At 31.7% G+C, this 21,426-nt stretch overlaps 1 protein-coding gene across 5 annotated transcripts in view; it reads left to right on the top strand.

Moving 5' to 3' along the window:
* The first annotated feature begins 1,121 nt into the window (after positions 1-1,121).
* Positions 1,122-21,426, top strand: part of LOC142333431 (uncharacterized) — an 86,427-nt gene continuing 66,122 nt past the window's right edge. For 2 of the 5 annotated variants that reach the window (XM_075380504.1, XM_075380502.1), the window contains exons 1-5: positions 1,123-1,310; positions 8,967-9,023; positions 11,797-11,832; positions 16,197-16,244; positions 18,003-18,038. In XM_075380504.1, the coding sequence (XP_075236619.1) occupies positions 1,243-1,310; positions 8,967-9,023; positions 11,797-11,832; positions 16,197-16,244; positions 18,003-18,038 (245 nt within the window). In that variant the 5' untranslated portion in view covers positions 1,123-1,242. Of the gene's footprint in view, positions 1,311-8,966; positions 9,024-11,796; positions 11,833-16,196; positions 16,245-18,002; positions 18,039-21,426 lie in introns of all 5 variants that reach the window. The other 3 variants (XM_075380505.1, XM_075380503.1, XM_075380507.1) reach the window with 2 other exon arrangements.

Raw genomic sequence — 21,426 nt, 5'->3', positions numbered from 1 at the left:
CACTGATAAGTATCCGGGTCGGTGGAACAATATGTATTGTATTGATAATTGAAATTTAATTCAATTAATGGACTGTAGAATAAACACTGAATTGAACATAACAACTTTATTAACAAGAAATGATACTAACACTTTTAACAAAAGAATATTGATACATAATAGTTGGCGACTTGACCAAGTTGTGTAATTGCTCTCTTAGTGCACTAACAATTAATGAATAAAATTATGAAGAAAAACAATATGTAAAAAAAGAAGTAAAACTAATAATATAACATATGCAAAAAAGAAGTAAAACTAATATTTTGTATCACATGGTGTACAAGACAGTAGCGCCACGTGGCGCTACTTGAATAGTTCGATCTTATGCAAGCGATGCAACAACTTGTTTCTTGTTTCTTTTTAATAAATACAACGGTTTAAATGGCTATTTGAATGCTATCAAACATAATATAAATAAACAATTTTTCATGCTTATCTCAATATATATATATATAATATATCAATATTCTAGTTGTATATTAAATTTTATAATTACAACTAAAAAATGAAAAAAAATAAATAATTCTTATAAATCACCATCAGGTATACTTCAGAAGATAAATGAGGGTGATGTGTATGAGTGTAAGTGAAGTGTAGTCTTGTGTAGTCTAAGGTCGACCATTTCTGAGAAGTGTGGTTAACTGAAATCTAACCAAAGAGGAATATCTATATCATCCACGAACTAGTATTTAAATTCGTATAAAAGTAACTGCCTTTACTAGGATTTGAACGTTGGAACTCTCGACTTAGAAATCAGCTGATTTGCGAAGACGTGTTCACCACTAGAGGAATCTTTGTAGAAGCCTATCTAGTTTTGAAAAATGTTTATTTATTTTTTAATTTAAAAATCAGGGACGAGGGAGCTAGAAAAATTGGAGAGTAAAGAATATATTTGTCACTAACATTCATTTTTTACTTTCCATTTATTTAAAACACGTATTGAAAAATAAAATTAATATGCATGAAGTGTCGTGGGGATATCCTATTTTGAGTACTTGCCGAGTATATCTGTACTGTTCAAAGCGTCATTTTCAATCCTATGACGTCAAAATATGAGAATATATATAAGCATTAACACCGTATATACTAAACATATAATATTGGATTTAGCATTAGCTACCTATTTTATATTCTGAATAAGTCACGTTATAAAATTTATACAATTATTCGTATTCTACGAAAAACTTTTAATAAGTTTTAAACATGCGAATCTTACTCTATGTTATCAGCTTTTTTATCTTCAGTGCGGAAAATGTTCCTCTTAAAAAATGGTAAGTACTCTATAGATCTGTGTGTTTGTGTGTGCGTTTAGAATTATTGAACTGAGAATATTCTTATAAAATAACAGGTATTTAAAAATTACCTTAAAAAAATTTAATTCTAAATACCTGGCCTGTGTATTTTGGTTAATCAGAAAGGGAAAACGGAATACTCAAGATTTATCAAAAATATTTTTTTGGTCAGAATGTAGTGTGAAATACATCGTCTAAATAGATTTAATACTACAACGGGTTAAAATCGCATATGAAAAAAGATTAAAAGAAGAAATAAATCCAAAAAAAATATAAAAAAATTTAAAAAGCAATATAAACTTATTAAAATAAAAAACTTTTTAAATTCTAAGTTAAATTTTACTATTTTTTAAATTTGCACCAGTATTTAATTTTTTGGTAGTTGCTGTTTTTTCGGCGCACTCTTTAAAGAAAAAAAAAAACAAAATTTAAATATGAATTAAAAAAGTATTTTTAATAAAAGACATTTGCAAAAAATACATTTTTTAAGAATTGCTTATTTGAAACCAATCTAATTTAATTTAAAGATTTACTTTTTATTTAAAATTCGGGTAGGCCTGTAAAAGTTTAACCAAAGACCTTCGCATTTTTACGTTTCCGGCTGTTTGAATAACAGATGGAAAATAATTTTTTGTGTAAAATACCTATTTACTTCTATGCGAATCCAAAATTTCTGGAATGATGGTTACAAAAATTTACGTGGAGTATATGTATTTGAGGGTTAGCGCTGTTTCAATTAATGTATCGTGTACAGTTTAATGTACGATAATTGTATTATCATAATCTGTAACTATGGTGCTATATTGGGAGAATTTAAATCGCCATATGAAAAATGCCATGCTTGAACTAGAATTTACTTTAGCCTTGTTTTTTTAGACGAATAAAAAGAAATGTCATCGAAAACAAATATAGAATATAATACAACTGAAAATTGTTCCATATAAACCATTATTTTCCCCTTAAAAAATAGGGTTTTTGTTAAAATTTGTTCGTTTTTACTTGGGTGAGGGTTATCAATGTACAAAAAATTTTCAAACCTTGTAAAATTGTTGAAGATTACTCGTAAAATTTCTTTTATAACCTTCCTTATTCCATTTTATCAATTAAGTTGTTCTTTTAATTATCATTAATAAACTTTGATTTTTGCTTCCTTGTTCGAAGTAAAAGAAGTATTGTGATCGCGATTAATTTTGGTTTTCATGTTTCAATGGAAATATCCATTTTTACTAGCTTGACGTCTGTACGTACATATGTATCTCGAATAACTTGAAAACTATTACCATTAGGATGTTGATATTTTGGATTTAGGACTGTTGTAACATATAGTTGTGTACCCCCATTTTGATTGCTACAGGAAGAATGTTAAGAATTAGATAGGGTGGATAAAGTGACAAATGAAGAGTTGTTGCGGCGAATTGATAAACAAAGAAGCATTTGAAAAAAATATAGTTAAAAGAAGAGACAGACTTGTAGGCCACTTATTAAGGCATCCTGGAATAGTCGCTTTGATATTGCAGGACAAGTAGAAGGGAAATGTTTTGCAGGCAGGCAACGTTTGGAATATGTAAAACAGATTAGTAGGGATGTAGGATGTAGGGAGAATATCGAAATTAAACGACTGGTAATTGATAGGGAATCTTGGACAGATGCATCTTGGAGAGAGGAAAGAGCAAATGAAATTTAAAAGAGTAAGTCTGTCAAACAGACAACATTTTTATTCTGTTAATTTTTATAACAACATTTTTTGTATGTAAGCCATCTTCTGTAGAGCCAAATTTCACGGATAAATCTGTACAAGATGAAACATTTTTTAAAAAGACTGGAGCAATTTTAACTAAAAAACTTTTTCTCCGTAGATTAATTATTTCCACTCTCCGATCATAAACTTAGGTAAAAGTTAGGTTTAGATTCTGACGTTAACTTTCATGTTTATCTTTTGACTCTCCTGTACTCGGTTCTGATTCACCAAGGAATAATGTAAAAAAAAACCTGCTCTACGGAATTCCATGGACCTACTCGTACTATCTCCCCTGATATACGTCCGAATTATTGTGAAATCTCTGCTGCATACTATTAATTAACGCTTCATATTTAAATAATGAAGGGATTTTCAATAACTAATCCTAACATAAAGTAAAATTTATTTGATGTTTAAGATACAAGGTCTCGCAACAAAAATTTTGTAAAGTCATTCCAAAATATAAAACTATTATTCAGTATATAATTATTATGTTCAGAATATAGTATAATGTTGCAATGTACGAACAGCACATGGATAATATTAATTACATACAATAACTTACACATTCGGTAATCAAAATATGAAGTCATTACCGCTAAATTTATCATCAATTTGCTTATATAGTTGGCGTAGCTCGGGATCATAATTTCTTCTAAGCACTTCCAACTATTTTTTAGAAAAATTGTCAGTAACTTTTTTCAACGAAAAAAATCTCCTTTGTATTCATTCTTTTTGTATTTTTTTCTCTTCAGCCATCTGACTGGTATCATGCAGCTCTCTAAGATTCCCTATCCAGTGCCGGTCGTTTCATTTCGGTATTCCTCCACATCCTACATCCCTAATAATTTATTTTACATATTCCAAACGTTGCCTGCTGGTACAATTTTTCCCATGTACCTGTCCCTCCGATAGGATAGCGACTATTCCAGGAAGCCTTAAGATGTGGCCTATACGTCTGCCTCTTCTTTTAACTATATTTTTCCAAATGCTTTTTTCTTCATTGATTTGCCACAACACCTGTTTCATTGTCACATCCACCCATCTGATTTTTAACATTCTCCTATAGCACCACATTTCAAAAGCTTCTAATCTTTACTTTTCAGGTACTCCGATCGTCCAAGTTTCACTTCCATATAAAGCTACTCTCCAAACATATATTTTCAAAAAGGTTTTCTTGCCATTTAAATTAATTTTTGATGCGTACAAATTATATTTATGACTGAAGGCTTGTTTCGCCTGTTGTTTCTTTGATGCTGATGTTTCAGCATCGCTCCTGCTTCCTCCATCTTTAGTAATTCTACGTCCGAAGTAACACATTTTTTACATCCATAATTTTCAGATTCAGTGGTCCATATTTGTTATTTCTATTACATTTCATTACTTTCGTTTTGTTCTTGTTTATTTTCACACGGTAGTTGTGTAGGACTTCATCCATGCCATTCATTGTTTCTTCTAAATCCTTTTTAATCTCGGCTGGGATTACTATATCATCAACAAATCGTAGCATTTTTATCTTTTCACCTTGTACTGTTACTTCGGATGTAAATTGTTGTTTAATATCATTAACTGCTAATTCTGCGTAAGGATTAAAAAGTAACGCTAATAGGGAACATTCTTCTCAGACTCCACTTTTTTATTACGGCTTCTTTCTTATGTTCTCCGATTATTAAGGTTGCAGTTTGGTTCCTGTAAACGTTAGCAATTGTTCTTCTCTATAGTTAAACCCTAATTTTTTTTTATGCTGCACATTTTATTTCAGACTACGTTATCTAATGCCTTTTCTAAGTCTACAAATGCCAAGTATGTTGGCTTGTTTTTCTTAAATCTTCCTTCTACTATTAATCTGAGTTCTAAAATTGCTTCCCTTTTCCCTACACTTTACCTGAAACCAAATTGGTCTTCTCCTAATACTTCTTCCATTCTTTTCTCAATTCTATGCAGAATTCTAGTTAAGATTTTTAATGCGTAAGTAGTTGTTAATTAGCATGAGTAGCTAATTTTACTGTATTATTCACATTTATCTGCTCCTACTTTCTTAAGTATCATGACTATAACACTCTTTTTGAAGTCTGACGGAATTTTCGTTTTTCGTAAATATTACCTATCAGCTTTTATAATCGATCTATCGCTTCCTCGCGTGCACTGCGCAGAAATTCTGCAGGTATTCCGTCTATCCCAGGAGCCTTTCTACCATTCAAATCTTTTAATGCCCTCATCAATTCCGATCTCAGTATTGTATTTTTCTTTCATCCTCTTCGCCTTCCTGTTCTTCCTCTATAACACCAGTTTCTAATTCATTTCTTCCACCTACCTATCGACTTTGCCTTTCGTATAATAAATCGGTGTACTATCATTGTGTAACACATTATTAGATTTTAATTTATGTAACATATATTTTTGTATATAACATTTCAAATCTAGCCTCTTTATTATCCTAAAAAAGTATGGATAGAATGAAAACGAGAGGAGTTTGAAGAAAGAACATGTATTTTGCACGTTAAAATAAAATACAGTACAATATCTATGCAACTACTCAAATATGTACAAATGTATTGTATACATGCAGCTATATAAATATGTAAAATTAAATTTTTAATTTGATTTAATTCTAATTTAATTTAATTAATCAGCAAAGCTTAGATCCGCTTTGCTTGAAGACAGACACTCACGTCGGTCCTCAAGTTCAGTTTCTCGCGAAGTAATGGCGTATGCTTGCATTTCTTGTAGACTGCGTTCAAGTTAGTCCTCAGATTCAGCCGTCCGCGACGTTCTGGCGTGTTCCTTCTCAGTCCGAAGCCGTTGCTGTCATTCATCATCTGATTCATCTGCTCGCAAAAGCTTTGCTTTCTTTGCTTTCGTTTGTATTTTACCGTTGTATTTACGTTTCCTTTTAAGCCCGTAAATTAACTATAGTAATTTTATACACTTCTCAATATTTTTCGTAACAGTGAATGATTATGAATTCATTCAGTATCAAGAAATTAAGTTTTACGCTTTGCACTTCCATCTTAACCTATGCACTTTTATGTGCTACTACATCCCACACCTCGTTTTATATTGATGAAGAACTTTCGAGATCTTCTCTGTTGCAGGAATAATGTGGAATATTCTACAAACATTTCGAAAATTCAATATTTTCTAACAGTTCCAGTTAAAAAAATGTGCTATAATGTAAAATAATCTAGAATGCTCCAGCGTTTTGTATAAACGTTTAGGAAGTTCTAAAATTTTTCAAAATATTATAGTGTTCGAAAATAATAGTAATAATGTAACAGTGTTCCCTTTCCTAATCAGTCCCTCAGCTGTTGCGATACGGACGTCTAACAAACAAACATACATACGTACAATTACTTTCTTTTATTATATGTGTTATATGATATAACAATAAGAATAATACATACTTAACTCAATTTATTTACATTTAATATCAAATTAAGAAAATTTAAGTAAAAACAATAGCAAATAATAAAAAATAAAATACATTACATATATTTATGTAATTATTCTCATTACTTTATGCATCATTTAAAATAAATGATTTATTTACACGATCAATATTCTTTATCGGTAATTATGTTCTATGTTATGCCACTTATCTTTATTCTCACAGGTGTAACATATTAAGTATTTATTCCTTTATGATCGGTACAGTGGACGTTCTGATAAAAAACGGTTGCCATGTTTTAAGAAAACTATAAGTTTCATATTGTACAATTATCATTATACTCACATTTATTTAAGGTATTAGTATTCAAATATATTCTAGAAATTTCTTTTGTGATATCTTTATCTGGATTATTAACCTGTGTATTTACCTTATGTAAAAAAAAATGGTTTCTACAGGGCATTTGTGCCGATTGTTTATGCTTCGAATTACGAATTTTAATTTGTGATGATTATTAAAATTCTCTAACATACTTCTTTTTTGTGTAGCTAACATTTGTTCTCCAAAAAAGTGTTTTTGAAGTATTTAATGAATGTCTGTTTAAGGAGAGATTCCCAACACCAAGCAAGATGGCAATAGTAGTTCTCTTCCCTAACGGAAGTGGCGGAGAGGGCGGACTAATGAGTTATAAACCGGTTTCTCTAATAGGTAGCCTGGGGAAACTTTTCGAAATTATTCTAGCAAACAGGTTGCAAGAGGATTTAGAGAGAACTGGGGGATTCTCGGACAAGCAACATGGCTTCCGGAATGGAGGAAGCACAGTGGATGCTTTAAAAAAGTGACAGAGGTGTTGGAGGCGGCGGCCAGAGCGTCTAGGATTGTGAGAAAGATTCCCCTGGTCGTTTTCTTGGATGTCGATAACGCATTTAATGCGGTGAGGTGGGAAGCCATATTACGGCAGTTAGAGGAGCGAGGCATTTCACCATACTTGTTGATGATGCAGTTGTACCTCAGTGGAAGGAACTTGATTATTTCGTTTGAGGAGGGGGAGGAGGTCGTCGTGCCCATGAAGCGTGGGGTGCCGCAGGGATCAATCTTTTTTTTTTTTAATTTTTGTTATGGATGAATCTGAGAAATGCCATTTACGCACCCCCCATAAATGGGGGAGTGTCAGACTCGTACGGGTTCGGCTACATGTTGTTAAGAGCCTATGTGTACCCGCACCCTACCGACTAAAACTCATATCTCAACGTTTCTACTCCTCCGGAGTCGGTCCTGCAGTTTAAGCATTGCGCGGACCCAGGAGGTGCCTTTAGGGTCCAGAGGTCCAGAGTTCCCTTGCTTCATCAACATCCCCCATCCGCGCAAGTGCAGACGCACGACGGCTCCACATTGGGCTGTCCATGGCCCCTTCACATTCAAGTCACTTTCTTCGTCTGAGTCTGAAACGTCGTAGTGGAGCGGCATGAATAAGTATTAATGAGTAAATAATAAGTACGTATTGATGGTAACATGTTTATTATAATTGTTGTAATTAGACAAACATTGTTTATTACCAAATCAAAAAGTTTTGGAGAATTTGTTTTAGAGCTCTGATTCTGAAGGCCATACATCGATTAAATGTTTAAACCTATTCTACGACTGATGGCATAAAACCATATTACTTTCTATTTCGGTCATGAAAGAAACGAACCCTTATTTATTGTATATTAACGTAAAATTATAATTCTGCAATTTTTTACTTTTGTTTTTTTAATATATAACAATAATTATCAGTTGTAGTGTTTTTGATAATTAAAACAACCGTACGATTAAAAATATTTAAATAAAGTCAAAAATAATTTATCCTACTATTTTATCAAATTTTTAATCGGTCCAATAAAAGGATTTTCTTCCGAACTCCCTTTTTTCTTTCAAATAACCCCTTTCAGAGGGTAAGATAGATAAGTTTTGGCTATATTTCCTTTTCTTCAATTTTCGTTATTCCCACACTTTTTCATCCTTTGAGAGTGTTGTTCCTATTCTTCATATGTCCACTTACCATTTACCATTTATCATTTACCATTTATGTCCATTGATTGATTTACAAAAATAAAACACTCCATCATTATATTTTTTTTTTTTAATTTAAAATAAAACGAAGGTAACTATCATACAAATCTGTACAGCTTTATAAAAATTTATTCGGTTTTTATTTTCTCTTTGTTAGCTATTGATTATTATTTAATATACGAGGCAAATAACGAAAAAAAATTGTTAATGCAAATAAAAAGATTAATAATATTAATGTTGCTACAAAAGCTAAAGTAGAATTTCTACGACCTTAATAATACTGATAAATCTCATAACATGAAAAGAGTTACCATTGAAGCGTGGAAAATATTTCTCTTGATAATAGGATAGTTTCTGATATATTGTTTATCTCGACAGCGTTAATTTAAGTTAATAAATAATATGTTGTAAATATCGATTTAAAAAAATTAATTACATTTACTTGTTTAAATTTCAGGCCGTATATATCTACTAAATTTAATCAAAATGAAAAATACCCAAATCTTCAAAAGAGGTATTTATAATATATATGTGATATTTATAAATCCATCTGTTCATTGTTAACTATATTTTTATAAATTATTGTATAAATTATGACATCGGCAGTAGACCTCCTAATCGAATACTGCTTTCTTAATTTCAAGGTATACCCCCTGCGATTTAAATGTAAAAAAATGTTCACAGTATGTTTACAAAACAGCTTCACATTAAACAGATTTTAGGATTAGTACGTGTGTTTACTTCCAGTCTGTTTAATTTAATTATGATTTTGAATTACATAGTATAAATGATTTATACGAGGGAGATCTCTAAAGTAAAGACCGCTGGTAATTTATTTCCTTAAGGTTGGTGAGCGTGTGTCGTCCATGGCCACGATAATAATGTACACACTGCATTTTTATTTGTAAGTTGTCGCGTTGTAGTATCTTTGATTACGTGTGATTAATTACGTTATAAAATGAATAGGGTTATCCATGTTGCCGCTGACTGTGAAATACGTGGTCATACGTGTTTTAAACCATAAAAACGTTAAGCCGGTTCAAATTAATAGGCAGTTAGTTGCTGTGTACGGTGATAATGTAATGAATGAAAGAAATGTCCGAAGATGGTTTAGAAATAACAGAATTAATGTGCACGATGAAGAACGTTCGGGGAGGCCCTCGATAATTACAGGGATAAACACAGGGACCTGTTGAAACGGGTCGATGAGGAAATCACAAAACACCGTCGCTCAACGATTTTCGACCTGACCCTTCTTTTTCGTGATGTTTCAAGAGCTGTTACTGGTCGTATTGTGTTCACGATCGTTTAGGCTTCAGAAATATTTGTGCACGTCTGGTGCCACACGTCTTAACTGAACATCACAAAAACATCGGAGTGGGATCTCCTTTGGAATTTTTGATGCGCTATATAGAAAAAGGTGATGAGTTCTATAATTCAATTGTTACCGGCGATGAAACAGTGGATTTCGTATTACTCGCTAGAGAGAAAACGGCAGTCAAGTGAATGGCGTCATCCTCAATCATCAACCAGACCGTTTGGACGGAAACTTATGGCCACAGTCTTTTGGGATCGGTTTGGCATACTTCTGATCGATTTCGTTCCGCATGGAACGACTATAAACGCAGAAGCCTACTGCAAAACTCTACGTAAGTTACGGTGCGCCATTCAAAATCGGCGAGGTGGGCGGTCGACGGCGTTATCCTGCTGCACGATAACGCACGTCCACATGTTGTATATGTACACATCTAGAATATATGGATGGGAAATTTACGATCATCCACCATATAAGTCCGGACTTAGCTCCTTCTGATTACCATTTGTTTGGAAAATTGAAAGAATTTTTGAGTGGTAAGCGATTCGCGGGTGACGATGAACTTAAAAATACTCTTAATCCGTGGCTAAATAGACTGGCAGCAGAAGAATACGATGCGGCTATATTGGAACTGGTGAATCCCTACGATGAGTGTCTTAATTAATGTGACGATTATATAGAAAAGTAGTATAAGGTATGTAGTTTAAAGTAAATAAAAAAAAAATTATATTTTCAAAATAATTTTTTTTACAATGAAGCGGTCTTTACTTTAGAAATAACCTCTAATATAATTAAAATAATATAAAATACATACATATAAAAGTTTTAAGGAATGTTTTTCTGTTTTAAAGAACTTTCAATTTTTAAAGATGCATAATTGACAGAAACATTAAGTTGAGGGATTAAATTAGTTATGACGCCTTCGTTATCCAAAATGTTGCTTGCAAACTTGTATGAAAGAAAGTTTTTGCAAGAAAAGCAAAAGTTAAAATTACGTGTCTTCACTAAAATAATAAAGAAAAGCAAAGAAACGCTGTAAAGAGACCTTTACTGCACAGGTGATCCTGATTCCTTTAGCAAGAGCTAATCATCTCTGAATTCAAGAATTTATTTCAGTTTAACCCTTAAGTTTTCTTAAAGTTAAACCTTTAGTTTTCTTGAATTTTCATTAAAAAAAAATTGTTTAAATTTCTGTATATCATACTAATATATATATATATATATATATGTATATAGCCATACTTAACCTTGTATACTTCGAAGTACTATACTACTACATTCCAAAAGTAATACCACATTACAGCGTAGGCAGATTTCATTTCCTTTTGACGGAAAATCTATGATCTCAGCGGGAATAGATGTAAAACAAATTGTATTATTCTGCCCCGGGACGATCTAGTGATAGGCAAATTGTAGACAGTGTTAAAATATTTGTGTTGCCAATAGTAAATTTCCAGTAGTACTTGTCATGCTTTCCAATGATTGACGCTTTCGAGGTCCCCTTATAGGGAAACCTATAAATTTCTTCAGTTTAAACTGTTATATACAAATATTCTACTTGATTATTAACGAACTCTGACCTCAAGCTTACTGAAAATAGATAGTGCATCTTCCGCCAGAATAGAGTATGAATTTTGTTTACGGTAATATAATTTTAGATTAGCATGCGGATTATTTTAGTAGTCTGACTTCAATTTTAAAGTACGAAGAATCTCAATTTATTACAAAATAAGCTAATAAAATATACTTATTACGTAGTGTTAGCAACATAGTGGAAGTTTTATTTTAATAATAAAAATACTTTCCTCTTTTTGAAAGAAATGAAGGGATGTTTAAAAATACCAAAAATATGTTTATTTTTGTGCTTATTTTGTAATAATCATTTAATTTACCATTTATATATTTAAGATCACTTTTTGTTAGATTACTGTTGATCAGTATTAATTAATTAAATATTCATTTTCTATCACAGGTGTATATCAATTGAAAACAAAGATGGATTTGTAGAGTAAGTATTCAGTCACAGATAGTTCATTTTATTTATTTTTTACAGACACACGCACAAATAAGTTTTCTTTAATTCTATTATTTACTTAAGTTGATTTAAAACATGAAATCCATCGCTGTATAGAAATGATGATGTCATATTTTATCGTGACTAGCATTCAGCTCAAAATCAATTACATAAATGAGAAAACGTTTTAAACCACCTGTTCTAAATCTCAATCTCCAACCCTCATTTATTTATTCATCACTTTTCTGCAAACTATAAATCAATATTGCTTATTTTCAAACTAATATGATAAAGCTGCCATAAATTTATCATCATTTTTAATATTTTCAAGTAATTTTAATAGATTTCTCCTTCAGAAATATTACTCATTAAATTATTAATGTATTGCGTATTAAAATTTGAAAAAGGTGAATATAGATAATAGTTATTAGCTGTCTAAAGGATCTTTAATCGATTTACCTTACCGCTGAAAAGGTTAATATATTCTGAGTGATTCTCCAACATACAGATCGATTTATAGAAAAAACATTCGTTTAAAATTATTGTTTTGTATTGGTCCAATGCTCTGCACAATTAAAAATCCGTATGTGACAAGAGTAAATTATAGCAGTTACAAAGGTATATGTAGCACAACAGATGTACGTTCTATCTGAATGATGAGCTGATGAGCAACCACAATTGAGCAAAATAATTAAAATGCGTTTTCTTTATAGAAAAAAAATTATTTATAATCTTAATAAGTAAAACTTAATTTAAAATAAAAGCATTCTTACGAAACTTTATATAAAGGATAGAAATGTAATGAGTCACGCAATAAAAAGACATTACTACTTTTACAAACTGCCATCTGTATCTCAGTATTAGGATTTTTATTTACATTTGTCCACTTACTGCAATGTAATAATGATTTTTCCTGATTGTTATATACATTTTTACAAGCATACGTTACTTAGTTTTTTAGATTTTTCTGAAATAACTGCTAATTTTCAAAGCCGATAGTTAAAAAGCTAACAATGTCATACAGTTAGCCTTTCTTACACCTGAAATTAAGCAGATTAATAAAGTTACTCTTCTTAAATTGATTATCATAAATTACAATATCCGAAAATATATTTTTCAAAATACATTGCGGCTTGCTTCAGACATTTCCAAGATATAAGAAAGGGCTCTCAGTGCATTTTTTGGTGCCCATGAATGTGAATGTTGTAGACTAATATTAAGTATTGTAACAAGACCGGTATAACGGAACTGAACAACGGATTCCTATCAATTACGAAGAAAGTAGTAGAAAATATAAGAATGGGAGGAATCCTAAAAGTAGGTAAAAGAAATCCTTTTACTAAAGGTAACAGTCCGTTTAACAATCATCTTTTGTAATACTGCCCAGCGATACACCTAAACAGATGTTGTTCCGTGTGAATTGCTACCGAAACCAGGTTAGGAATGCATGGGAACGAAAAGACTCGGGCGATCATTCTCACGCTTCGAGGTGGGTCCGATCTGGCAGGTAAAGAGGAGAGGAGTATAAATACTTTGGGGAAGATCAGTTGAAGAGGTTATAATGTCTGTCTGCGGGATGTGAGTTCTGGGAGGAGAATCTGCGAGAGAGTGCTACAATAGAGGAGTTATTATCTGGGTTCCACGCAATAAAGGTGACATCATAAGTAATAAATAAATCCTGACTATTACTTTAAATTCTATTTTGTATGTAATCACTGCTTATTATTGTTATTACTGTTGTTGTGGTTCTGATTACTGCTATTATCATTTGTTTATTATTGATATTTATTATTATTATTGTGTGTTGTTTATTACTGTCACTTATTACTATTACTATTACTATTATTATTATTATTATTATTATTATTATTATTATTATTATTATTATTATTATTATTATTATTATTATTATTATTATTATTATTATTATTATTATTATTATTATTATTATTATTATTATTATTATTATTATTATTATTATTATTATTATTATTATTATTATTATTATTATTATTATTATTATTATTATTATTATTATTATTATTATTATTATTATTATTATTATTATTATTATTATTATTATTATTATTATTATTATTATTATTATTATTATTATTATTATTATTGATTTGTCTTGTTTTACGTATGTTTTTAAACCAGTAAATTGTAATTATATAAACATTTTCAATTGTCAATATCTCTCAGTATTCTGATCGAGCCGTGGATACCCAACAGTATATTAAAAGTGATAACTTGTTTATTCATGTGTTTACATATACATTAATAAGTCTTTTATTCAGCCACCTCTGTTAAACCGGGCAACAAACATGTTTTCATATAACTCAGGACTACATATAAGATTATGATAAAATGCTTTGTTATCCTTCTATTGCAATGTGTAAAAAAAATGACCTAACCATTTAAAACATCTTACCACCGATTTATTTGAAACCTAATTAAAAGATTTTCTTTTACAGGAACAGTATTACTCTTTCGATTAGTTTCTACGTACGGTTAATTAAACATTTTTAAAAAGACCGTAAAATTTCTCATCTCAGTACAACGTGTGCATATATATGTGTACAAATAAGTTTAATTGTAATTTTATTATTATTTTATATATTTAGTATCCCACCTATTTAATTTAACATTATTTCATTAGTATATATTTAACAAGATTAATGTTGACTGTAAGTACATACATTTTTATTTTGAAATTAATTAGCATTTTATGACGTAGTTCTGATCATGATTTTATCACATTTTTCATTGAACAACCCAGACAGATGCTTATTCAGTTCCTTTTGTATTTTTGGAGTAACACATGAAACCTGTTGTATTATGGAACTGTCAGAATAAAAGATTTATTTACTTTATTTAGGAATGTAATGTTAAATAATTTTAGTTCTTCTTATCCCCGTACTCTCTATTTCCTCATAAAAATTAAATATTTAAATACTGGAATGTTTAAGGTTTTATTTTTCTAAATACAGCTGTTTTCAGGGGTAAGCATTTGTTGATTGTTGTTTAATAAGCAAGTTTACTTTTTTTTTATTTTCTTTCACCCCCGGGCCGGACCCACAGTTAAGTATAACACTGCCCTGGGAAGTGTCCAAAAGTCTAACGAGCCTTCCCGTCTACCGGCTGGACAGGTCGGCACGCCGGTAGGATCTTGTATTTTTCTTTTTTGCTCTACCTCTAACTTCTGGAGCGGAGTTACCAGGCCCGACTGTGTCGTCCCTGTTCCCTCACTCACAGAGCTGAGTGTGAGTACGAGGTCTGTCCGCCTCCCTGGTAGACCAGACCAGAGTCCATACAGAAACAAAGTCAAGGGGTATGAACTGGAGTTGAGTTCACCAAGGGAACTAGGAATAAATTTGGTTGTTTGTTGCGAACACCATTTTTGGTGGTATGTTATTATTCATTTTCCTCGAAATTTATGAGACTTTTACTCACGAATTGGTTCTATAAAATGTAGAACTAGGCGCATGGTTCATGCTTCCGCGAACTCAGCTAGTTCAGAGGGCAATGATGTAGGACATTCATGATGTCCGGATGAGGTCTGCAGCAAAGGCTAAACCTGAGTTTATAAAACACTGATGTAAATTTTTACCGAGTAATTTAAATTGGTTTTCATCCCAATTAGGCCTGGATTATTACTATGAGGTGTAAACATTTATGGGGCAAAAGAGGACTCCCGTTAAAGCCCATCAGGATAATTATCATGAGGGGGGTGGCGACGGAAGCAGAACAAGGCGTCAAGGTGTCTTCCCCTATAGCGTTGGGATGTTCCCCCACTCCAGAAGCCGAGACTTAATAATTATTAAGTACACCTCAGGAGGGTGCGTCTCCACCGGGATTGCGGTATTTTAGTCCTCGGGGGCTCTGGAGTACCCGCGCCTAATAGCCACGCCCACCCGTGCAAGCACTGCCAAACAGCAGCCCCACAGAAGACTCTCCATCACCCCCTCGCTATCCTCTCTTTTTCATGTATCATATTTGTTATGAATCCTGTTGTGTAGCTTAAGTTTATTTGTATGATATCAAAATGTTTTCAAATAAACCTTTTTAGTCTAATTTTTTATTGGTGATTGATGGCTTTATTTTCATTACTGTTTAAAATTTGTCACAATTTACGTTTTAGATTTTAATAAATTTGAATCTCCTCAGCAGTTGCACTGCAAGGCATGTGTGGTCACATTAATAAAGCTCTGTATGCTTGAATGAATCTCTACTGCATGCTCTACTACTTCCTTAGTGAATGTCAAAGTGCACTCAAAACTATACTAAATGTAAATTATTGATAACTAGGTGATTGGATTAAAATTGTATTAATAATGAATGTCAATTAATTACAGTTATATAAAGGAGATGTATAAAGAAATTCAGGTACCTTTTATAAAACGGTAAGTATATATACTTTAATTAGTATTTACACTGTTTTAAAGTATTTATTGTTTACCTTTTATTACTTACTTGTTATTCTAAAAAATAGTTAAATAGGAATTTTATTGGTTTGTCTTTTCTTAAAATTTTAAATGGCCAAGATCATTTTTTGATCAAATAAGATTCCAATATCAATAAGAACTTTCATGCTTTGATACTAAAATATCTTTAAGATATATATATATATATTTCTTATCATATCAATATATATGACTATATCACTTGAATCAACAGTACAAATAGGAATAATATATTAGTTTGCATAAAAGCAGTCACATCTGATATTTATACAAGACTACAAAATCAAATCGAAGATGATCAATCAAGTATTTCCGTCTGGAAAATATTATTAACAATGCAAGTCATTCAGCGACAACAGAATGAAGTTGCAGAGCTTCTTCAGAAGTATCAACTAATCTTTTATTGCAGAAATTTTTGAATACTATTAAGTAATGGGAGAGTAAAAAAAATAAATAAGTTCATTGGGTTTTGCAGCCTCAACATAAAAAAAAAATCTATTACTGTTCTTACTATAACAGAATAATTTCTGCAGCCGAAAAGCATAGAGTTAGGTCATTAAGTCTGTATAATTGCTTGCATTGAAAAATAATAGTGACATTTCCATCCATCATAGATGGGGATGAATCACATTTTCATTCTGAAAAATAATAGTAATCATTTGGAATGTGTGGAGAATATGATACCTTGCCTTTTGAACTAAATCTGTTACTCCTCATTAGTACGCCATGATTTTAAAAGATACACTAAATGTTTCCAATAACAGATATTCACCCCATTCACAGTTTGCTTCCTTTCACGACAATGTTTGCATTTACGTGCTGAAACTATATAAAAACACTACAAAAGCTCGAAAAGGTATGCTACCTGCTCTCCTAATTATCTAGATTTAATACCATATAATTACAATCTCTTTGACCAAATCAAGAAATTGTTGAACAAGCAATTCATTGATGCTATGTGAGGGCAAGTCAACATTCACCAGAAAGATCTCCTCTTCTGGAATTAATAAGCTTCCTTAGTACTGTGCATCGCAGACTTAGGAGTTCGTTTTATTCAAATTGCAGCCATGTAATTATTCGTTTAAATTACAAATCTCACCTTATTATTAATTTTGATATGGACTAAAAAATTTTCATCATAAGCATGTCAGTCCTGAGTCAGGTTTTGTACTGCTATCAGAAACAATAAAAGTTAACCAAAAACTTTTATTAGACATACTGCTGACACTTTTTTACTATGAGTGCTATCGATATTATGCAGTCGCATAAATTACACGGTTTAAATATATTAAACAAAACCGCTTAAGTTTAAATACAGGTTCATTTTATCTGCTGGTAAGTGAGAGGATACAAAAATAATTCGATAGTATTCAGGGATATAGTTTTTGCAACGTTCCCTAAGATCAATCTTAGTTTTAATGAAAACAGTTCAAATTTTTCATACAATTAAAATAATTAAAACAGGCAACAGAAAAAGATTATGGAAAGTTTAAAAAATAAAGAAGGAACGTTGAATTAAAAATTCTTAAAAATAGTTTTTATAAATTATTGTTACGAAAAAAGAAAAAGAATAATAACAATGAAACAGAGCCTAAATATTAATTTAATTTTAATGAAATTTCTGCATTTTATTGTTGTTTTTATTTTTAAATTTATTTTATTAACTTATTAAAATAGCCACTTGATTCTAATTTACAGACATAAAGTATTTAAGCTCGCAAAAGTGAAAAATCAGTAAGTAGTCTTTATAAAACAATTTCATTTAAAATTGGCTAGTTTATAGTATGATGGGTATTTCTCCTTTAGCAGAATTATCTTTTAATAGGAAAAAAACTGGTTCTTTGCATTTCTCCTCTACCCCGTCTTTTTCATCTCATAAACACATTGGATTAAAGCACTTAAGACTGGTAACAAATATATGCTGTGTATTCGTCTATGAAGTGTTTCAAAAGACTTTTTGACGATCACAACATGTACTAAATTATTAGATCCTGTAAATATTTCTACTATTACGTCATGTTTCCACCGAAAAGGAGAAGTATTTTCATCAGATATTAATACTAAGTCTCTTTTACAGATGTTCCTCTTAGGAGTTTTCAATTTGTTAACGTTGTTGCAATTGATTTAAATAATCCTTCGACCTTTAATTCCAAATGGACTGCGTAAATTTTTTCGTTAATTGTCAACGGTCTAAACGATTAATAGAAATCTCAGTGAAATCGGGGATAGGAATCGAGGTGAAAGTCGATTCAATAAGAAAGTGTCCAAGTGGTAATGGTTGTGGATTCCTCGAATCTGAAGATACAGCATATAATAGGGGTGAATTTAAATAATTTTAAATCTGGTAAGGTACGGTGTATAACTTTTGAAAATTAATAATAGGATTTCCTGTGATAATCTAAGTGTTATGATGAAAGTTAAACCGTTTTATGCCGAATTCTCACACCTTTCAATATGCGGTGATGAAGAAGGGATGAACGCCCAATTTATACCTTGTGATGTTGGAAAGGAATGAATATTGTACTGGTTTGATTGGATGTCCTTTATTTTAAATATTGAAAACAATATCCATGGAAAATATTGTTTGCAGCATTGAAAGTTTGTTCTTTATGGGAAAATATTTGATTTGGTATACTCTACGAGAAATAAAGCCCTTTAATTAGGCAATAAATGCTTCCGATGTTAATTTGGATGTTAATTCGTATGAACAGCCATGAATAAGTTTTTGGTACGGCTTTTGTAAGTAAAATTATTAGAGAAAATGTTATTATTGGCCCAGTGTATCGACTTGTAAAAATCATAAAGGTTGGTGCCACCATAAAATAAATTTTTGAAGCTTTTCAGGAAACAAACTCGAGATAGGATATCAGTTGGGTTTTCAGGTGAATTGATGTGATGCCATTTGAGATTCAGAATGTTGGAATCTTAAAATTCTATTAGCATGGAATATATTCCACCTTATTGGTTCACTGTGAATTCATTAAAGTGCAATCATGAAGTCAGAATACTAGTTAATTTCATCGATGTGAGCATTTAAAGATGTAATAACTTGGAATATTCAAACGAGTTAGTAGTAAAAAAGCAAAAACTTAAATCTGGTGGAGAGATCTGCGAGTGGTACAACCATACACAACCCTTGAAGAGGTTGGATGAAATATTTCAATTAGAATAAATGGTTCTGACATATACACATCTCGCATTACCTTATACATTACTTATGCATTGGCAAATCTAAGAATTTAAAAAGATTTAATAGAATTATTATTAACTGATCTGTTAATAATAACGTTGACAACTAACCTAAACTTTATGTATAGATCTTTCCACTGCGACATATCACTTAAGCCGTCAATTCCAATAACATTTAATTTGTCACAGTTGTTGAGAATAAAGGTTTGCATATAAATACTATCAGCTCAGTCAAGCCTAACGGGGTGTAAATTCCACCAATCATAGATAATTTTTTTAGTCGGTACGTTATTTTTCCCTTTAGTAAATTAAAATATCCATTTATCAGAATCACTGTTCCATAGAATACCTAATTATCGTTTAACGGAATTATGCTTGAATTATTAGATAACAACTTACGTATTGTAGATCCGTATTGATTTAACAAATGTATTGTATCTGCCTCGTAGTTCTTTAATACACGTAGGTTACTAGGTCCTGTTATAAAATTATCACCATAAAAGTCGCTTAATGTAGCTTCACAAGCAGCACGACTATTTATTTCTCTTGGGCGCACAATAAAGTTGTGATCAGCGCCCGGTCGTAATATTACTATCATAAGCAGGTAAAATTTAACTGACTTAAAACTTTTATTGGATATGCAAAAAGAAAAATAAAACCATGCCATTCACTTTACCGCTCATCACGAACCACCTTCTTCAGAAAACCAACAGTATCTTCAGAAATAACATCAATGAAAGGAGGCTGAAAATAAGCCCCTTTTGGCCCACTGATTCCCTGAAATTCCAATGTTGCTGGTAATCCAACAGAAGTACACGCCACTAATCGCCAGCAAGGCACTCGTGGAATCTGAGCAGAAACGTATGTGTTGGAATGTCGGGCCAAGTGCATTTAAGGTTTTATTAATAGCAAACAACTCCGCAGCGAAAACACTGAAGGTAATGGAAAGGCCAAACATCTATGTTCTATTGGAAAACAAAACCAAATCCAACAGAGTTATCGAGTGTATAAACACAATAGCATGTGGATTCAAGCTATGTACAGTATTGTAGTATTTTTCTCGTAAGAAAACCGGATTCATATATTTTTTATAATATCAGCAAAAATTAAAGCAATAATTCACGAAACAAGGCAGCAAATAGGGGTAATAATATTGAGGAACTGGAGGTAATTGTAGATTTAGAAATAAGAAAAGAAAATTAGCTCTAATGCCCATCTTGATATCGATTATTATATCATAATCGTGTTGTTTGGATAACACCATGCCAAAATTCGTATGATTTGGTTGTGCTTTAATGCGGGAAACATAGCGACAGATCGTTTGGTTTCGTCTTTACCAAAGACACTTCTAATCGTTGTTAACTAGTAGACTTACCACACGACTTGAACGTAACGCACCTGTAGCTTGCCAGATGTTAGATGAATATATTCTCACTTGCAGTGTCAAGTGTCAGATGTGTAAACTTGGCAAGTTGGTAGATCGTGCTACCACTGTTGTATTGGGTAAATAATCATTGTAGTCGATCCCGTCTGCTTTTCCAAACCCCCATCTGCTTGGCTGACTGAGGCAAATTACTATTACCCACCGAGATAACAATCGGTCTGTGATCGAGACAGGTCAGTCATGGAAGTAGGGAAGCTAAATACTAGAGATCGATGAACGAAAATGTACCTGATACAGATGACAACGTGTACGACTCACCGTTCAATAGGCAGAAATCTAAGTTCTGCCTCAGTCGATCAACGACAATGCCTCAGGAAGAACATGATGATGGGCCCCATAAGTAGTGATGGGCGTTGAAATCCCCAATTATTAGGCAGAGCAAATGAATCTGTGAAAGCAGATCGGTCAGATCATCCTCTCTGACATCGTAATTTGCGGAAGATACAAGTTGCAAATATTTATTTTAAATGTCACCAATATTTTTATTGA

Source organism: Lycorma delicatula, chromosome 12 (assembly GCF_047948215.1).
Source record: "Lycorma delicatula isolate Av1 chromosome 12, ASM4794821v1, whole genome shotgun sequence".
Classification (NCBI taxonomy): Eukaryota; Metazoa; Arthropoda; class Insecta; order Hemiptera; family Fulgoridae; genus Lycorma; species Lycorma delicatula.
This window is presented reverse-complemented; position numbering and strand designations above follow the sequence as displayed.